This window comes from Anabrus simplex, chromosome 1 (genome assembly GCF_040414725.1).
Source record: "Anabrus simplex isolate iqAnaSimp1 chromosome 1, ASM4041472v1, whole genome shotgun sequence".
In the NCBI taxonomy this organism is placed as follows: Eukaryota; Metazoa; Arthropoda; class Insecta; order Orthoptera; family Tettigoniidae; genus Anabrus; species Anabrus simplex.
Genome location: NC_090265.1, coordinates 1,632,038,827 through 1,632,055,202, shown reverse-complemented (window position 1 = coordinate 1,632,055,202; position 16,376 = coordinate 1,632,038,827). Strand labels below are relative to the sequence as shown.

At 36.5% G+C, this 16,376-nt stretch overlaps 1 protein-coding gene across 3 annotated transcripts in view; it reads left to right on the top strand.

Annotated features, from left to right (window-relative positions):
- Nucleotides 1–15,429, top strand: part of LOC136858616 (tRNA (guanine-N(7)-)-methyltransferase) — a 104,107-nt gene extending 88,678 nt beyond the window's left edge. For all 3 annotated transcript variants that reach the window (XM_068225641.1, XM_067138312.2, XM_067138313.2), the window contains exons 4-6: nt 2,423–2,536; nt 12,592–12,693; nt 15,245–15,429. In XM_068225641.1, coding sequence (XP_068081742.1) covers nt 2,423–2,536; nt 12,592–12,693; nt 15,245–15,376 — 348 coding nt within the window. In that variant the 3' untranslated portion in view covers nt 15,377–15,429. The remainder of the gene's footprint in view (nt 1–2,422; nt 2,537–12,591; nt 12,694–15,244) is intronic.
- The last annotated feature ends 947 nt before the right edge of the window (nt 15,430–16,376 follow it).

Genomic DNA, 16,376 nt, shown 5'->3' with positions numbered 1-16,376 from the left:
ATAGATACACACATAAAGATATACATGAATATAGCAGGCAAGATACGGTACTATCTTATTATACCGTATCTACACTACAATTTTATGACGGGATCTTTAGCGATCGTCGAGTAAGTTTTATCAGAACTCTTCTGCTTTTTGAATGTAATCTTGTTTATTCAATAGGACTATGGTATTGCCGTTTCGGCTTTAGTTACTATGACATTATTGGTGTCCACTTTTTTTCTTAGTTCTTGGGTCTGTTTTAATAAGGTGAAATATATTCTTATTAGGGACTTCTTTTACAAGAGTGGGTAATTTCTTTTTCATTTCGTATCTTATGTCGTTCTGTCTATCTAAGGGGATTTGTTTATGTTTGACTCGACTTCAACTATTGTGGTAATTATGTCCTCAGCTTTCCATGCGTTAGGCCAGTTGAATATGATTTAATGTTGAATGAGTCAACATTGCCCATGGCTCAAGGCCATCAATATTGTTAGTTCCACTTGTATTTAAATCAAGTTACTCATATAATGACTGCTTTTTTTAAGTACATTTTTTTAATGTATTAAATTTTGTAGTAGATTTAAGATCAGATTTTAATCAGGTACCTGATATGGTTTGAGGTAATGCTATGGCTGATGATGCCCCATAGGAAGGGGCGAAACATGTACCAATTCTTATTTTAATGAGGATTTAACTCTAACTTAAATATTGAGTTGTATTAAATAGGTGGAAGAGAAATAAATTTCTTACATTTTTCATAATACCCGTATTTTCCAACTGCTGCTTCGACAAGTAAAGATATTGCTCTGACTTCACTAAACTAAAATGTTTGTCGACATGTGAAAGTGATAATCACTTTTTACCACCATCTTTAAGCCAGAATTTTATGCCCTATTCTTTTACTCCATACTGATATTTTCTCTCACACTTTCTACGTGACTAGGAACATAGCTAGAACTGCATGATTTGTATGGCAGTGGACTCGGAGCACCACTAGATTCTGAGGAGTCATATTCTAGTTTTGAACTGGGACCTGGAGCTTCGCTTGTGATTGGCAGAAGGTTTTGACAAATGGAATCGAGTCACTTTCACTGTCTCCACTGTGGAGAAACCTCCTCAGTACGATGCATTCCTCTACGATTATTTTCCATCAATTCACTCAGATATTGTCCCATTTCCTTTCCTTTGGAGGTAATTTTTCCTGAAAACAAAAACACTTTTTCATGGAAATAATTCATAATAAATTTTGCTACGTTACTAGGATTTAAAATGTCATCCTCTGAGGAACTAATTTTCACTGCCCTGCTTTGTTTACAACAACCATCAAAACCGTTACTTTTCTGCTGGATGCAATGAAAATATCCCACAGCTGACTAGTGCACGGGACTGCTTATCACTGGCCTTGGGTACGTCGGCCACCAGGGCTGTCCACTCTAGTCAACATGTACATTTATAGTACTCGCGCGTCATCCCATTGATCTATATGAGAGATTTACCACATGATTTTGGAGACTTGCCATTAAATCTGGAGGCTGATTTTCTGCATGTTGCCCTCTTACAGTAGAACGATTGTATCAAAAATATTTCAAGCTAATTTTCGAAGTGTTTTACTTGATCCTTCCATTGTTAGAATGAAGATTGTGGTATAGTTTAAATCATTACTGTGTATATTGATTGATATTGGGATTATTAAATAAATAAAATATAATGCATTACTTTTTCTGAGATAGGATTCACTGACCATATTGTATCTTAACCGATAATGATGATCATGTATTTAGTCTTACAATTGGTTTGTCATTATGGTTAGTCTTCACCAAAAGAATCAATTGGCTATTCTTTTAGCTTCTTCATAATATTTTAGATCAGTAGAACTGAAGAACATCTTCATAAATATGTTTCTTGGTCTCTTACAAGGGCATTTTTCAGGTATTTTGCCCTCAAGCATTTCAGTGATTAAGCTGATTTTCGAAGTGTTTTACTTGATACTTCTGTTGTTAAAATGAAGTTATGGTATAGTTTAAATCATTACTGTGTATATTGATTGATTGATTGATTGATTGATTGATTGATTGATTGATTGATTGATTGATTGATTGATTGATTGATTGATTGATTGATTGATTGATTGATTGATTGATTGATTGATTGACTGACAAGACTTTAGGGTTGGAGACATACTGCGATACGGTCGGCATCGAGCAATGGAGATGTTGGATGTTCTCCTGAGGAAGATCCTTGCCACAGCTGCACAACCTAAATGCTGTGTTTTAAATGAGGAGAACAGTAAATGGTAGCTAGTCAGTAGTAATGCAGTTGTGGAATACACAATAATTATATATGTATTATGATGATTTTAAGAATTATTGTTGTTGTTGATGATGATGATATTATGATTTTAAGAAATGAATAACTAGTGCAATGTTTCGTGTTTCAGCTGAAGAAAATGTTCTTCTTATATCCTGATCCCCACTTTAAACGAGCAAAACATAAATGGAGAATTATCAACAAATCTCTCTTGGCAGTTTATGCCTATGTGCTTGCAGAAGGGGTAAGTAACGAAGCACATTATGTCAGAATCACAATTTTAGTTTTATTGGATGACTTTATTGCCCATGGCCAAGTTAGGGCTTCTGGTCCTCTCTTACATTTAACCACATAAGAATTTTTAAAATTTACATAATTTAACAACTAGAACAGAAGCAAAAAACCAGTAAACAGTAACTATATAAAGTTACATTTATATTAGGTAACTACTACTGATAATATAAGCTCTATTACTGTGGAGTTTTTCAGCCTGTTGAAACTAATGCAAGACTAACAAAATTAGAAAATACCTGAAAAAGAAAACATTTAATACCGGTAACAGATTATATCTAATAAAGATATCACTTAATTAAAACAGAATGACATGTTTTGTTCTTGAAAAAACATCATCAAATTCTATCAAATGACACTGTTAATTATTACAGTAGAAGTTCTCTGTAGCAAGTATGGTATATAGCAAGAATTCCGTTATAACGACTGCTTTTTTCTGTCCCTTGAAAATTCCTATATTACAGCGAAAACCCAATCACTGATGCATCCGTTATTACGAGCGATTAAGTGTGCGTAATTTTTTCCATTATCAATATTTATGCACTCCAGCAATCATATTGAATGTGATCGTTCATCTTTGGTATAGATTTTTTGCTATGTGCATTAGCAAGCTCTCTCCTCGACATTCGAACTCGAAGGCAATATCACAGTCTATTAGTAATACTAGTCGACTGGTGTTCTAGAAGCACAATTTGAAATGAAAGAGAGCGTATTTTTGTAATAAATGCGTGAATAACATGGCCGATGCCAGTAGTTAACTTGTTAGAAATAAAGGCTGAAGTAAATAATCACTTAATTATAAAACTATGTACTGAAATTAAACAAGAATGTGATACACGTCAAAATATGGCACATAGTGGATGACTGATTTCGGAGGTTAGTTTATTCAGTAAAACCTCATTAGGCGTTTCTGCAGGGGACAAGGAAAGATAATGCGTTAAGCGAGAAAACGTACTATTGAACACTCAAATAAAAACTATCTAACACAAATATGTAAACACTTGATAAGTTATTTCCCAACATGCGTGCATTTTACACCATGTATGCATGGGTACAGTGAAAGATATAGGCTATCTACAGTTTCTAAAGATGCGATGAGAGCATTAAAAGGCAATAAAAAACGTGAGAACAAATATGAAAACCTTTTCCACTGAGGCTTATTAAATAAAAACAGTGTATTAAAAGGTGTGTAAAACACCTGACAACAAATATAAAAACATTTGCATTGGGCCACCGTAAAAGTATCAGCGCAACATTGCAGATCACACTCCTTATAAAACAAATGTCAACTGAAGCCTTATATTTCAGACCAGTGGGTTAAACATTGTTTTCTGGTCACACTCTTCGACCATGAATTATTTGGAGGTTAAACTCGGCCATGTGCGACAGAAATGACTTTGACCGTTATCTTGAATGTGACAACACTTTGATCGTCTCAAGTCGAAACTCAAAGGTGCAGGTATCTATAACAGGGCTACCACAAGACAAATATGCACCACGCTAGTCAACTTAACACGATTATGTTCCTAATCCTAACATCATGTGACAAATATTCACTACCCTTCATTTTGGCACTCAACACAGAATACATTTCTAACTTCTGAATGGAATGCGAAATACAAGCACACACAGGCTTATTGGGTTATTCAGCAATGATAACCGGAGAGCAAAACTGAACTTTTCTGAGGCTAATGGCTTGCTTCCCAAAGCTATAATTTACTCTCTAAAGTTCCGTAATTGAAGGTCATTTCCCGTTTCCGTTTAAGTTTCCCCAACCTGCCTCCCATGGTGAAGGCTCTAATCTGTGTTGTAAATCACATTTGTTTCACAAGGAATGACAAAGAACTAGTTCAGGGCTGGGAAAAATGTGATGGTACTGACTGGTATTAATGAAAATTTGTGACTCGATAAATGAGGTATTTTAAAATAAATTTAATACAACGTGAATCGGGACTACGAGGTTTCGCTGTATTTTCTCGTGTCTGGTTAAATTTTGGAAAGGCTATTCCCGAATAATTTATAGTGAAAATGTTATTATTCTACTGGTGCTTGAAATATGTTTTCATGATACATATGAGGTTAATTTAGGTTAGGTGACGCTCTTTGAATAAGAAAACTGAAACGTTTGCCACAGAAGCCACTCCAGTTTTTCAGAATGAAATTGAACATACGCGTTCACAATGTCTGGGAATTAGAGAAATAACTTACGAATAAGCTATAGTATGGAAATCTGCAAAAAAGCAAGTTCTGAACAAACGGATTGTCATTACATACCGATTTTAATGTATGTGGGGTTTTCCTAACTTTTACGAAAAATTGGATATAACGACAACCCGTTATGGTGAGTAAATTTTTCGCTGTTTTGAATTCTCGCTATAATGGATTCTGCTGTATGTATAGGCTACATACACACGTTTAGACCTCATTGTGTACCGTGAATGAATCATGCGAGTACAATGAGGGCAGCCACACAGTATCATAATAGGCTAGTATGTGTCCCATTTGCATTTAATTCTGATTGCTTCCATATTGCTACTAGGGGGCATACATGTCCTTCCCTCATTCATGGAGCCTTTATCATCTCATCCATCACCATTATGAATGTAAAAGGTGACTAACACACTCCCTTGTTTTAGTCCATTGTCAGTTCCAAATCATTCTGTTCTACCCACTGTTGTCTTCACACAGCTGTAACAGTTATCATACCTAGGTATATTGCCCCTGAGTGTCAGGCTTTCCCAAACTTTTGATCTGGGGATGCTTTTAACGTTAAGAATTTCATCCTTAGGTTCCGTATTGAATCAAGATTTACATCAAAGAAAGGACGATAAGTTCCACCTTTTCAATACTATATATTGTGTGAAAGTTTTACATTTCTGTTCAAACATCACAATTTTTGTATATTTGGTACTGGTTTCGACAGATTCTCTGTCATCATCAGCCAAGAACAATTATACAAAGACAAGTTACATTGATCATGACTCTTATGTTAAGATTACAATAGTAGTTATATACATGATATGGTTAAAATAGTATTTACATATATAGACTGGAGGTCAGTAAGATACAAAAATCGTATTTCTATAGGTGTGCACCTTAATATTTCTAATTAAAAGGATTAACTTGTTGAAAGAAATTCTGTTCTTGTAATATAAAAATTGTAGTAGAGTGTGATTATTGGCTTAAGTCTATCAGTTAAAATATCAGTTTTAGGAGTGCCAGAGTGTCAGCCGTTCTAGTGTTAAATGAATATATCTATATCTCAAAAACCTATCAGTTCACAGATGTAAAAAATTGGTATTTGGAATCACCTTTAAAAATAAACACATACTAAGGGGTTAATTCTTTTTATGAGGTTACTTATACATTAAAAACTGAATATGTTACAGACATGAAAATTGGTATTTGAAATCTCCTTTAAAAATAAATTAATACATCATTTTTTGTTTTTGGAAAATCCTCTTAAGGGGGTGAAAATAAGTGAAAAAGCAAGTTATTTAAAATGATTATTTTTACTTAACATGTTACAGACATAAAAATTGGTATTAGGAATCTTCTTTAAAAATAAAGAAAGAAGTTTTTTTCTTTGGAAAATCCACCTCCACTCTTCCTAAGCCATATATTTTATATGTGTCATTTCACATTGCATTCCTCATTATAAGGACTTACTGTTTTCCATGATTATATAATTTTTACAACACTAAGCCCCCTTTTATACTTTGTTCCAAACCTCTTATGTATATTCCTTGTATATTTATTAGCTATTACTCACCTGTCCCATACTAACATCTCTTTTCATTTACCACATTCACTTGTTATTCCATAATAATCTTACTGTTAAATTAACATGTTCTTAGGATTTCGTCAAGAGTGATCTTTGCTTTGATGTGGCTGATGATGACCCCTAGATGGGTCGAAACTAGTTCCATGTAATTTTAAAATATTGTGAATATATTTTGTATTGAATAGGTGGAAACCTTTATTGTGTTGTTACTCATATGTTAGAGTGGGATGTGTCAGACCCTACCCACTGACGCTGGGGTATATGCAGGTGAACTTATCAGAAGCCCTTATAAGAGGCACAGTTCTCGTCGCCATAAGACCTATCTGTGTTGTTGCGACGTTAAGCCCCTAGAAAAAAAAAAAAAGGCACAGTCCAATAACTGCATATGGGAGATAAATCTCCACAATGGAATTATTGCCTGCCTAGCAATTCTGAATGGAAAATTCTAAATTCCCATGGAGGGAATTTGATATTTTTCACCAACAGCGCATGTCACAAATGTCAAAAACATATCAGATGTAAGGCTCTTCAGGCGTTTGCTCTATTAACCAGCATATGAGTCTAGTGTCAGACCTAAGACGAAACGCTGGTTAATAAGTAATAATAATGAGTCTAGTATCAGACCTAAGACAAAACGCTGGTTAATAAAGCAAACGCCTGAAAAGCCTTACATCTGATATGTTTTAGACATTTTTGACATGCTCTATTGGTGAAAAATATCTAATTCCCTCCATGGGAATTTAGAATTTTCCATTCGGAATTGCTAGGTGGGCAATAATTCCACTGTGGAGATTTATCTCTCGCATGCAGTTATCAGACTGTGCCCCTTATAAGGGATTCTGGTAAGTTCACCTGCATCCACCAAAATCATGTCCCGCCTTACAATTTTTTTCGGCTGGGAGGCTCTCTTCTCTGTTGCAACTCAGTTGGCCCAAGAATAATCAAACGGTAGACGCCTAGTTTGCTGTCGCTTCCCCTATCATCATGTACACCTGTGTTATCCAGGGCGTGGACACCGCTCTGTCAGAGGGCTTCATCGGCTCAGAACTTAGACGCTCTGGCGTCCCCATCCACAATGTTCTCTGGCTCCGGGACGGACCCACCGACGATTCTCCAAGATCGCTGCAAGTCCTCGCCTACTTCCAATGTTTAAAAGCCACGGCAGCTTTCATAACCAGCGGCGCGACAATCAATGGCCGCCTGCATAAAGTGGTCCCTACTGCCGAGAGTCTCGTCAAGCAAGCGCTAAATTCTCCTAATCCCCTTTGCACTGTTCACATCCATCCACCTAGCACACCCCAGCAGTCCTCATCACTCCCCATCACCATTATATCCACAATCACCACTTTCACCACCTGCAGCACTTCTACCGAGACTTCCACGTCTACTTCTACCCTTATTCCCATGACAAGTCGCCCTTCTCCTATCATGTCTACCTCCACCATCTCCCTACCTGTCTCTCTACTCAGTCCCCAGCAATCCGCTGCCAACCCCACAGAAGCCACCTCTGCAGCTCAGCCAGCCTACCAAGAACGAGCAACCGCCGAAGCAGCACAACAACTCCAACCATCTCCAAGCTGTGTCCTCCATGGCATTGACCCTGCAATCACAGAACAGGATATACTGAAGGAACTCCAACTGGCAGGTGTCCTAGCCCGTAGAGCGTTCCGTATATTCAACACTCATGGCCCAACATTCATGATCAGCCTCCAACTCTCATCTGACTCCGACATAGACCAGCTGATCACCACTGGCGTCCGTCTCCGCAGAAAAACTTACCGAGTGGAGCATTCTCGCTCCCCACCTCGTATTGTTCGTTTCCCTTCCACCACCCCTTCTCATAGCCTCCCACCACCCACCCCACCACCGCAAGCCATCAACCTACCCGCTCCACAACCCAACTTCATCCTACCGCCCCTCCCGATATTGGACCTTCTTCGCCTACTTGCCACTTCCATCACCAATATTACCACAACCCTCTACTACCTTCTATCACAACACTACCCTACTGCTTACTCCAACTTCATACCGAACCCACCCATTGTACCAGCTCAATATATGTAATACACTTATGTAACTCTACGTTACAACTTTTTCTGGAATGCGCGCCCGAGATACGTAGATACAAAATAAATTTCTCGTCCCCTCTCCCTTTGGTGTTTGTGGGGGTGTGCATTGCGGGTCTTCCCTGGGTCCCGGCTTGTTGTCACTGTGTCCTTGCGCCAGTTCAATATCTTTCTTCCTCGTATGGTATGTACAACACATACCCCCTACACTTTAACTCTTCTATGATCCTTTTCTATTATATACGGCCAAAGAGCTACACGTCAAATACATTAGAAACATATGCGACACGGATTTAGCCTTGATAAGATGGGAAACAATTCGACGGTGGCGCTTCTAGTGACCTGAAAAGTCTCGCTAAATTCAAATATCAATGGAAATGGATAAATAAATTACGTCTAGAAAGAAAGTATTATTGAGATATTAACTCCTAAGTTGCTAAAGCAATTCTGGATAAATGAATGAAGAATTATTTAAAGACTGAAATTAGACATATAAACAAGATGTGAAATGGGTTGATCTTTATTTATGCATTACTTTTTTTGCTTTGGCATTCCTGCCTGAACTTTTATGGTTCAATTTGTCTTTTTTATCATTTAAAAACATTGTACCATCACATTAAGACACTTGTCAATAAAAATATCGGCACATTCCTTACATACATGATGCAATGAATTAACATTTAAAAGCAGGACAATTTTCCTCTTAACATGAAGCCTACTAACAGAAGGAAAATCTATAAAATCCCAGCTTCAATCTGAGAAGAGGGATAAAAGAAAGAAAAGTATGAAATTGTTGTCGATAGTGATGCTTTGAGGAATATTTACATACAATTAGAATAAAAATGTACCGTAACATACCCTTGGTTGTATAGTCGAGGATTTTAAAGTCGCTGGCCTGGAAATGATCTGAACGGATCTTACATTTCTTATATAAGTGTAACATCCCTTCTTTCTTGTACACCTTATCCAAATCACTCCTGTGACATTTCAAAACCCACAGATCACACATACAACAACACATCGGTATTGAAGGTTAACTGCTGCACTATACAATAAAATATGCGTATTATATTTCAAGCCAGTTAAAATATGGGTCGAGCAGGTCAGAATGTTATGAAGTACTATAAAAATCTCTTTGTCAGTGGGAGAATATATATGCAAACACAATATTGCTTACATTTTCCTGTCACGAGGGTAGCAAAAGAAAGACAGCGTATTCTTCTCTACTTCATAGTTACTGCAGCCAAACACAGCACATACCTTTCCCCTCATGTTGAGAGGAGATATCAAGGAATGACACACGCTACCATTTAATTATATCAACTCACTGAAAACATATAAATAACACCAAAAACTTCACACATAAATACACGTGCTCTTATGACAGAATCAGTAGTTTTCAGGTCTACTCGCTAGAGAGGGCTCCAATAGCTGTCCCTCTATATCTCGCTCAGTGTCGCGTATTGTGTCTCTGTATTTGTACACGTTTAACTGGTGGCCCGCCCATACACCACTATGGTGTTGGGAGTGAAATAACCTTGTGATTGATTGATTGATTGATTGATTGATTGATTGATTGATTGATTGATTGATTGATTGATTGATTGATTGATTGATTGATTGATTGATTGATTGATTGATTGATTGATTGATTGATTGATTGATTGATTGATTGATTGATTGCCTGCATACACCCCAGTGTCAATGGGTAGGGTCTGATACATCCCACTCTGATGAGTCTAGTGTCAGACCTAAGCCAAAACGCTGGTTAATAGAGCAAATGCCTGAAAAGCCTTACATCTGATATGTTTTTGACATTTTTGACATGCTCTATTGGTGAAAAATATCTAATTCCCTCCATGGGAATTTAGAATTTTCCTTACTTATGAGTGGTCGTCAGTGACCTATATTAATTTAAACATCAGATTAAAATATATGTATACACTGTAAAGTTCTTGTTACCTGTATTTGGGATATTTAGAGTCTGTAAGGCAGAGCCTTTTGTCTGTTGTAAAATATGTTGTTCTTGTAATTTATATGGACTATTAAAATGTATTAGAATCCTGCCACTCTTCTGTAGTTCAAATAGTATGCTGCTGGTAGACTTCGGTTTTACATATATATTAGAGTATGTATTGGGGAACTTTATGTCGTAATAATATTCCTTCTAGTAAGTAACCGTCACGTAGGTATCGTCTGTAATGGAAATGAAAAATCAGGTAGAAATTTTACAACAAGATATACAGAACGTATTAATGCCATTAAATATAATAGTTTCTCTGCCATGAGTAACCATCATAAGGATTCCGGTTATAATTATACCACAATAGATCATCATCTTCATCATCATTTACAGTTTCCTGGGTGTAGATAAAGACTTAAAAATCCTATGTAATGGACAAAAGGACCCTGTACTCAATATTTAGAGAGCATCTACATTAACATTGATCAATATAAGAATCCCTCATATATTTTAAATTAAATTAATGAAAAAAGAAATATACCAATGCATATGGAAACATTCATGCCAATCATTTGCAATCAGTACTACAACACAAGAACCACACCCTCCCTACACTCACACAATTTACTCCGCCCCTTCCTGTAAGACCTTCCTCCCCCGTTACAGCAGTAACCATATTACACCAATAGGAACACAGCACTTGAGAGGCAGACTCCAAAAACAACAGATCCAGAACAGTTAAGTGGTCAAAAATGTAAGTTAATACAATCTATGTTTTAACCTTAGTTTTCGTTTTAAACATGCATTATTATCTTTTTTATCATTTTCATTACAGATGATACCTATTTACGGTTACACTCACTAGGAGGAAAAATATTGAAACATAAATTTGCCCAGAACATACCGCAATATATATGTAGAACCAAGACGTACCAGCAACGTCCTGTTTGAACTGTAGAAGAGTGGCAGGATTTTAATAGATTTTAATACTCCTTACAAAATATATCAAGAGCATATTTTACAACAGACAAAAGGCTATGCCTTGCAGTGTTATGTATTATTAACTCTAATACTTTTTTTTACTGGACTGTAAATATCCCAAATACAGGTAATAAGAACTTTACAGTGTATACATATATTTCAATCTGATAATGTTTGAATTAATATAGGTCACTGAAGATGACTCATAAGTAGTCGAAACATGTCTGAATAAACTTAATACTTCGTCTTAAGAGATGAAATAATGTATCAAACAGGATGGTAAATAAATACATGTATATTATTGTAAGAGTTGAACTGTCAATACAGAAAATAAAATTTTTAGTCTGAAATATGTGGTATGTTTTGAGCTGTCGGTGGAGAGATGGTGGTGGATGGCGTTAGTAGACTAAGAACTTGGAGTGGAACTTTTGAAAGTAGGAAAGATCGTAATAGAAGATGAAGTTTGAATTCGAGAGGATAAATTGTAGTAAATATTAATTTATAGGGGAGCCTCCATGGCTCAGACGGCAGCATGTCGGCCTCTCACCGCTGGATACCGTGGTTCAAATCTCGGTCACTCCATGTGAGATTTGTGCTGGACAAAGCGGAGGCGGGACAGGTTTTTCTCCGGGTACTCCGGTTTTCCCTGTCATCTTTCATTCCAGCAACACTCTCCATTATCATTTCATAGCATCTATCAGTCATTAATTAATCACTTTGTGAGTGGCGACCCCATCATACTAATAGCCTATATATGATTCATTCATCACATCCCTGACCCGGTCAAAGACTGGAAAACAGGTTGTAGGTTTTCATTTTCATTTTTTCATTAATTTATAGGATGAGGATTAAGGGATTGGAATAAATTATCAATGGAAATGTTTGATAAATTTCCAAGTTCTTTGAAAATGATCAAGTAAAAGGCAGGTAAACAATTGGTAGGGAATCTGCCATCTGGACAACAGCCCTAAATGCATGTCATTGATTGATTGATTGTGAGCCCTACACTGAGCATAATGGATTTAATGGATAAAAACATTCAATACTGTATGTAATAAAATATTTTATGTTAGATGAATGAAAGTGTTTCACATATTTGTTTCTAAAACATCTCAATTCAAATGGAAAATCTGTTTTTCAGCCTTGTAATGTAAATAACTATTTCATCACATAACATTTTAAAATGAGTATTAAATGAGTATTTTTCTTTCTAGGGAGTAGTATACACTATCACTGATGTCAAGGACCTGCATGAATGGATGGTGAAACATCTTGATGAACACCCTTTATTTGTCCGTCTAACCGAGGAGGAACTGGTAAGTTACTTAACAAAATGAGATATTTACAGTAATCTAAATTTATCATTATGAAGGACTATATAATGGTGGGGAGTGTAAGCTTGTACATTTGTAATAGGTTGCATTCAAGTCTGTATGTATGTATGTATGTATGTATGTATGTATGTACACGCATCATTAGAAAATGGCTGAAGAGAATTTAATAAAAATCGGTATACAAAGTCTGGGAATAAGTCGCTACAATCTAGGCCATAAATAATTTTATTCATGCTATTGAAATGGTAGTTTAGGGGAAGGCCTAAAATTTCATTTTCAAATATTTATATTATTAGTGGTCGTATCGATAAATACTACATAACGAAAGTTATATAGAATTAAATTTCTGGCTAATTTTGTCTTATACATTTTTACCGTACCGGCTATGATAACACAGATATTCATGAATTTGTATTTTTGTTGCTAAGTCCATACCAACACCGAGCCACAAGAAAATGGGTTAACAGAATTTAATGAAAATCGGTATATAGAGACGGGGAATAAGAAACTACAGTCTAAGCTATAAACAATTTTATTCAAACGGGATTTAAATCTAGTTTAGGGGAAGGCGCCTAAAATTTAATTTTTAAATACCTATGTTATTGATCCTACCAAAACATACTACATAACAAAAGTTACAGAGAATACAATTTCCGAACATGTGTATTTCATTCAGTTTTACTGTACCGACTATGATAGGAGTGGTATTTCAGAGTCGGAAGAAAACTAAATGTGAAGGCCTACAATATTGAAAGTGCATAACATTGATGAACAATAACGTTACATTGACCATTGTTTGTGGCGGTGTTCTTTGTCTCTTATGCTGCCTCTCAACTCCGATAGATGGGATTACTGCTGCATACCGAGTATAATAGCCTGACTGATTACTGGCGGAAAATAGCCGGGGAGTTAGAAAACTTTCTTCTTTAGCATGCCATTCCTCTGGTTCATACATTTTCTGATACAGCTGGTACGTAACACACCGGTTCATCATAGTATTCCAGCTGTTCGAACCCCACTCTGACGCGCTGTTTTGAATGAGCAGTGTGCATACTTACGACTGAGGCTCACTTTAGTAGTAGTAGTAGTGGTGGTAGTATGGCCTGGTCTAGAACAACAATTTAGTCGTATTTCAAATTATAGCACCACAATTCACTAAATGACTCAAAATTCAACCCTGAAAAGAGCCGTTTCTTAACCTTCTTCCTCTTGACTTTTATTAAATTCTACATTTATTTTATTTCAAGTTAGCAGTGAAGAGCAGGTTTCTCCTCTGGCTTGGAGGAGAAATTTGCCTCCAAATCAGATAGATTTTTCCGCTGCCAGTGTAGTGAATTGATGTTTACAGACTCATCGTGTAGTCCTAGGAAACAGATTAGTAAAAGGGCATGATTTTTGCCCTGGGAGTCTCCACTATTCGACCTCTTCCCTGCCGAAAAAGATGAAGGGTGTTCACGGATCATGGCTGTCTGCGGCTTGGTCATCCCAGCTCTGGAACTTTGGACTGTAATATCAGGAGCTTAGACCTGTTCGTTAAAAGTGAGAAAATGTGTGGTTTGTGATTTGATCGAGTATTTCATATGAAAGCATTGCTTTTAACTGCGCCATCCCTACTGATGTCATTGTAATGTTGTTCATTTCAGTTGGGAAAACCAGTAAGATAGTCTTTCTGAGGATGTAAAAAGGCAGGTGGAGAGTGAGTGTCTACCATTAAAATGAAAGCTTCCAAACCTTATTGTGACTGATGGTATGCAAGCGGGCCTACCATTACAGTGAAAATTCAATCAGTACACATTCTACGAGGAGGTTCATGGTTTGTCTCAGGCTGGTTCAAGCCACTGGATTGACATGATAGTCATACCACCGGGCTCAAGAATGGCTACACAATAGATCCCACAATTAGAACTGAGGCATCATCTACTATTGGGTTTGATGATATAGGAGCAAGAGTCTGGCTCCATGGCTATGTAGCTAGTGTGCTGGCCTTTGGTCCAGAGGGGTCCCAGGTTCGATTTACCTTCATTGATGTAATCGGATGACTCAGGGCTGGGTGTGTGTGCCGTCATAATCATTAGAAGTCATCATAGATAGGGGCCCATCCTCATAGACGCTCAGGTTACCTATACGGCGTCAACTCAAAAGACCTGCACCAGGAGGTCACACGCCATTCAATGAACAATAGGAGCAAGAGACACCTTTACTTACATATTTAACAACATTAACAACAGTCCAAAAATCATTTATACTCCTTGTAGTCTCTCTTAGCTATATCTTTGTTCCTCATTGATTTCAAAATATTGATAGATTCAATTTTTAATGAGTAATAGCTGATATACTAATCCTTTATAAACAATACCTATATTTTACACTGCCTTTGTAGTTGTCAGTCCACTTTTTAATTATTATTAACGTACAACTGTTTGGTGTGATAAATTTTAAGCCGTCTTTTTTATTTTGAATGGCATAAATTAGACAGACTACAAATATATACACATAATGCTTAATTTTCTTGTCTTTTTTTTTTCTTTATCAGCAAACTGACCCTGTTGTGGAGAAGGTGTTTGAAAGCTCGGAAGAGGGCCAGAAGGTGACTCGCAACAATGGAGAGAAATTCCTAGCAGTTTATAAAAGAATTGCTGACCCCTACGATAATAACAAGACCTGATCTGTAGAGATTTCTTTATTTATTTTAATAGAAATAAATGTATAATACTTTGATGTTGTATTTTTATTCATATAATGGAATCACACTCTCTGACATAACAATTTATAAAAGTTGAATAAAAGGTAAGTGATCTGAACACATCAGGGAATAGCTCCAAACTCCTATCATCCATACTAAAGAAGAGTCTATTCAAGAAATCGGAAGTCACAATTCCTGAGGAATATACAGCTTCAGAAGAAGATGATAATGATGTACTCCACAACCAAAGAGGTGCCTAAGGGAAGACATAGACAACACACTAAGACAACCGAAAGGGAAAACTCCATGCCATTTTCATAGATTATACAAAAGCACTCAAATTCATTAAGAGGAACATACTTATTCAGAAGTTGGAAATTGTCAAAGGCAAGGTTCATGCCATGAGACTGGTAAGAAACATATCAGGGAAAACTATATTCAAACTGATGACACAACATCTGAACCACTGCAACAGACGATCAGAGTACTCAAATGTGATCCCTTGAGTCCACTATTACTTTTCTTTAAATTTAAATATTTGGGAATAACACTGCAAATGAATGGAAGCATCTTCACGGACCATATTAATGGAAGATCAGCATCAGCTATAGCAGTTATATAGGAAATGAAACATCTCGGTCAGTTGTCACTGGGTACTGTTCTGAAAATCTTCCAACTCAAGATTTTGCTGATAACAACAGACAGAATAAAAGTTACCTGGGATTTCCTCAACGAAAGGAATATGACGATACTTCGAAAGAGTCAAAGCCACTGTCTTAACCTTTTCCCCTTTATAGCTGAACATTGCTTGAATCAGCTAATACTCCCGTGGGTACATTTTAATATTTAACTGTCTGTATTGCAGAATGTTTTTAGTTTAAACAAATGCCATTCATTCATCGTGTGGTGTAGGGTTTCAAGTACCATATTCTTTGAATCCAAGACTTTTTTCCTCAGAATTTCATGTGAAAAATCAAGGGTC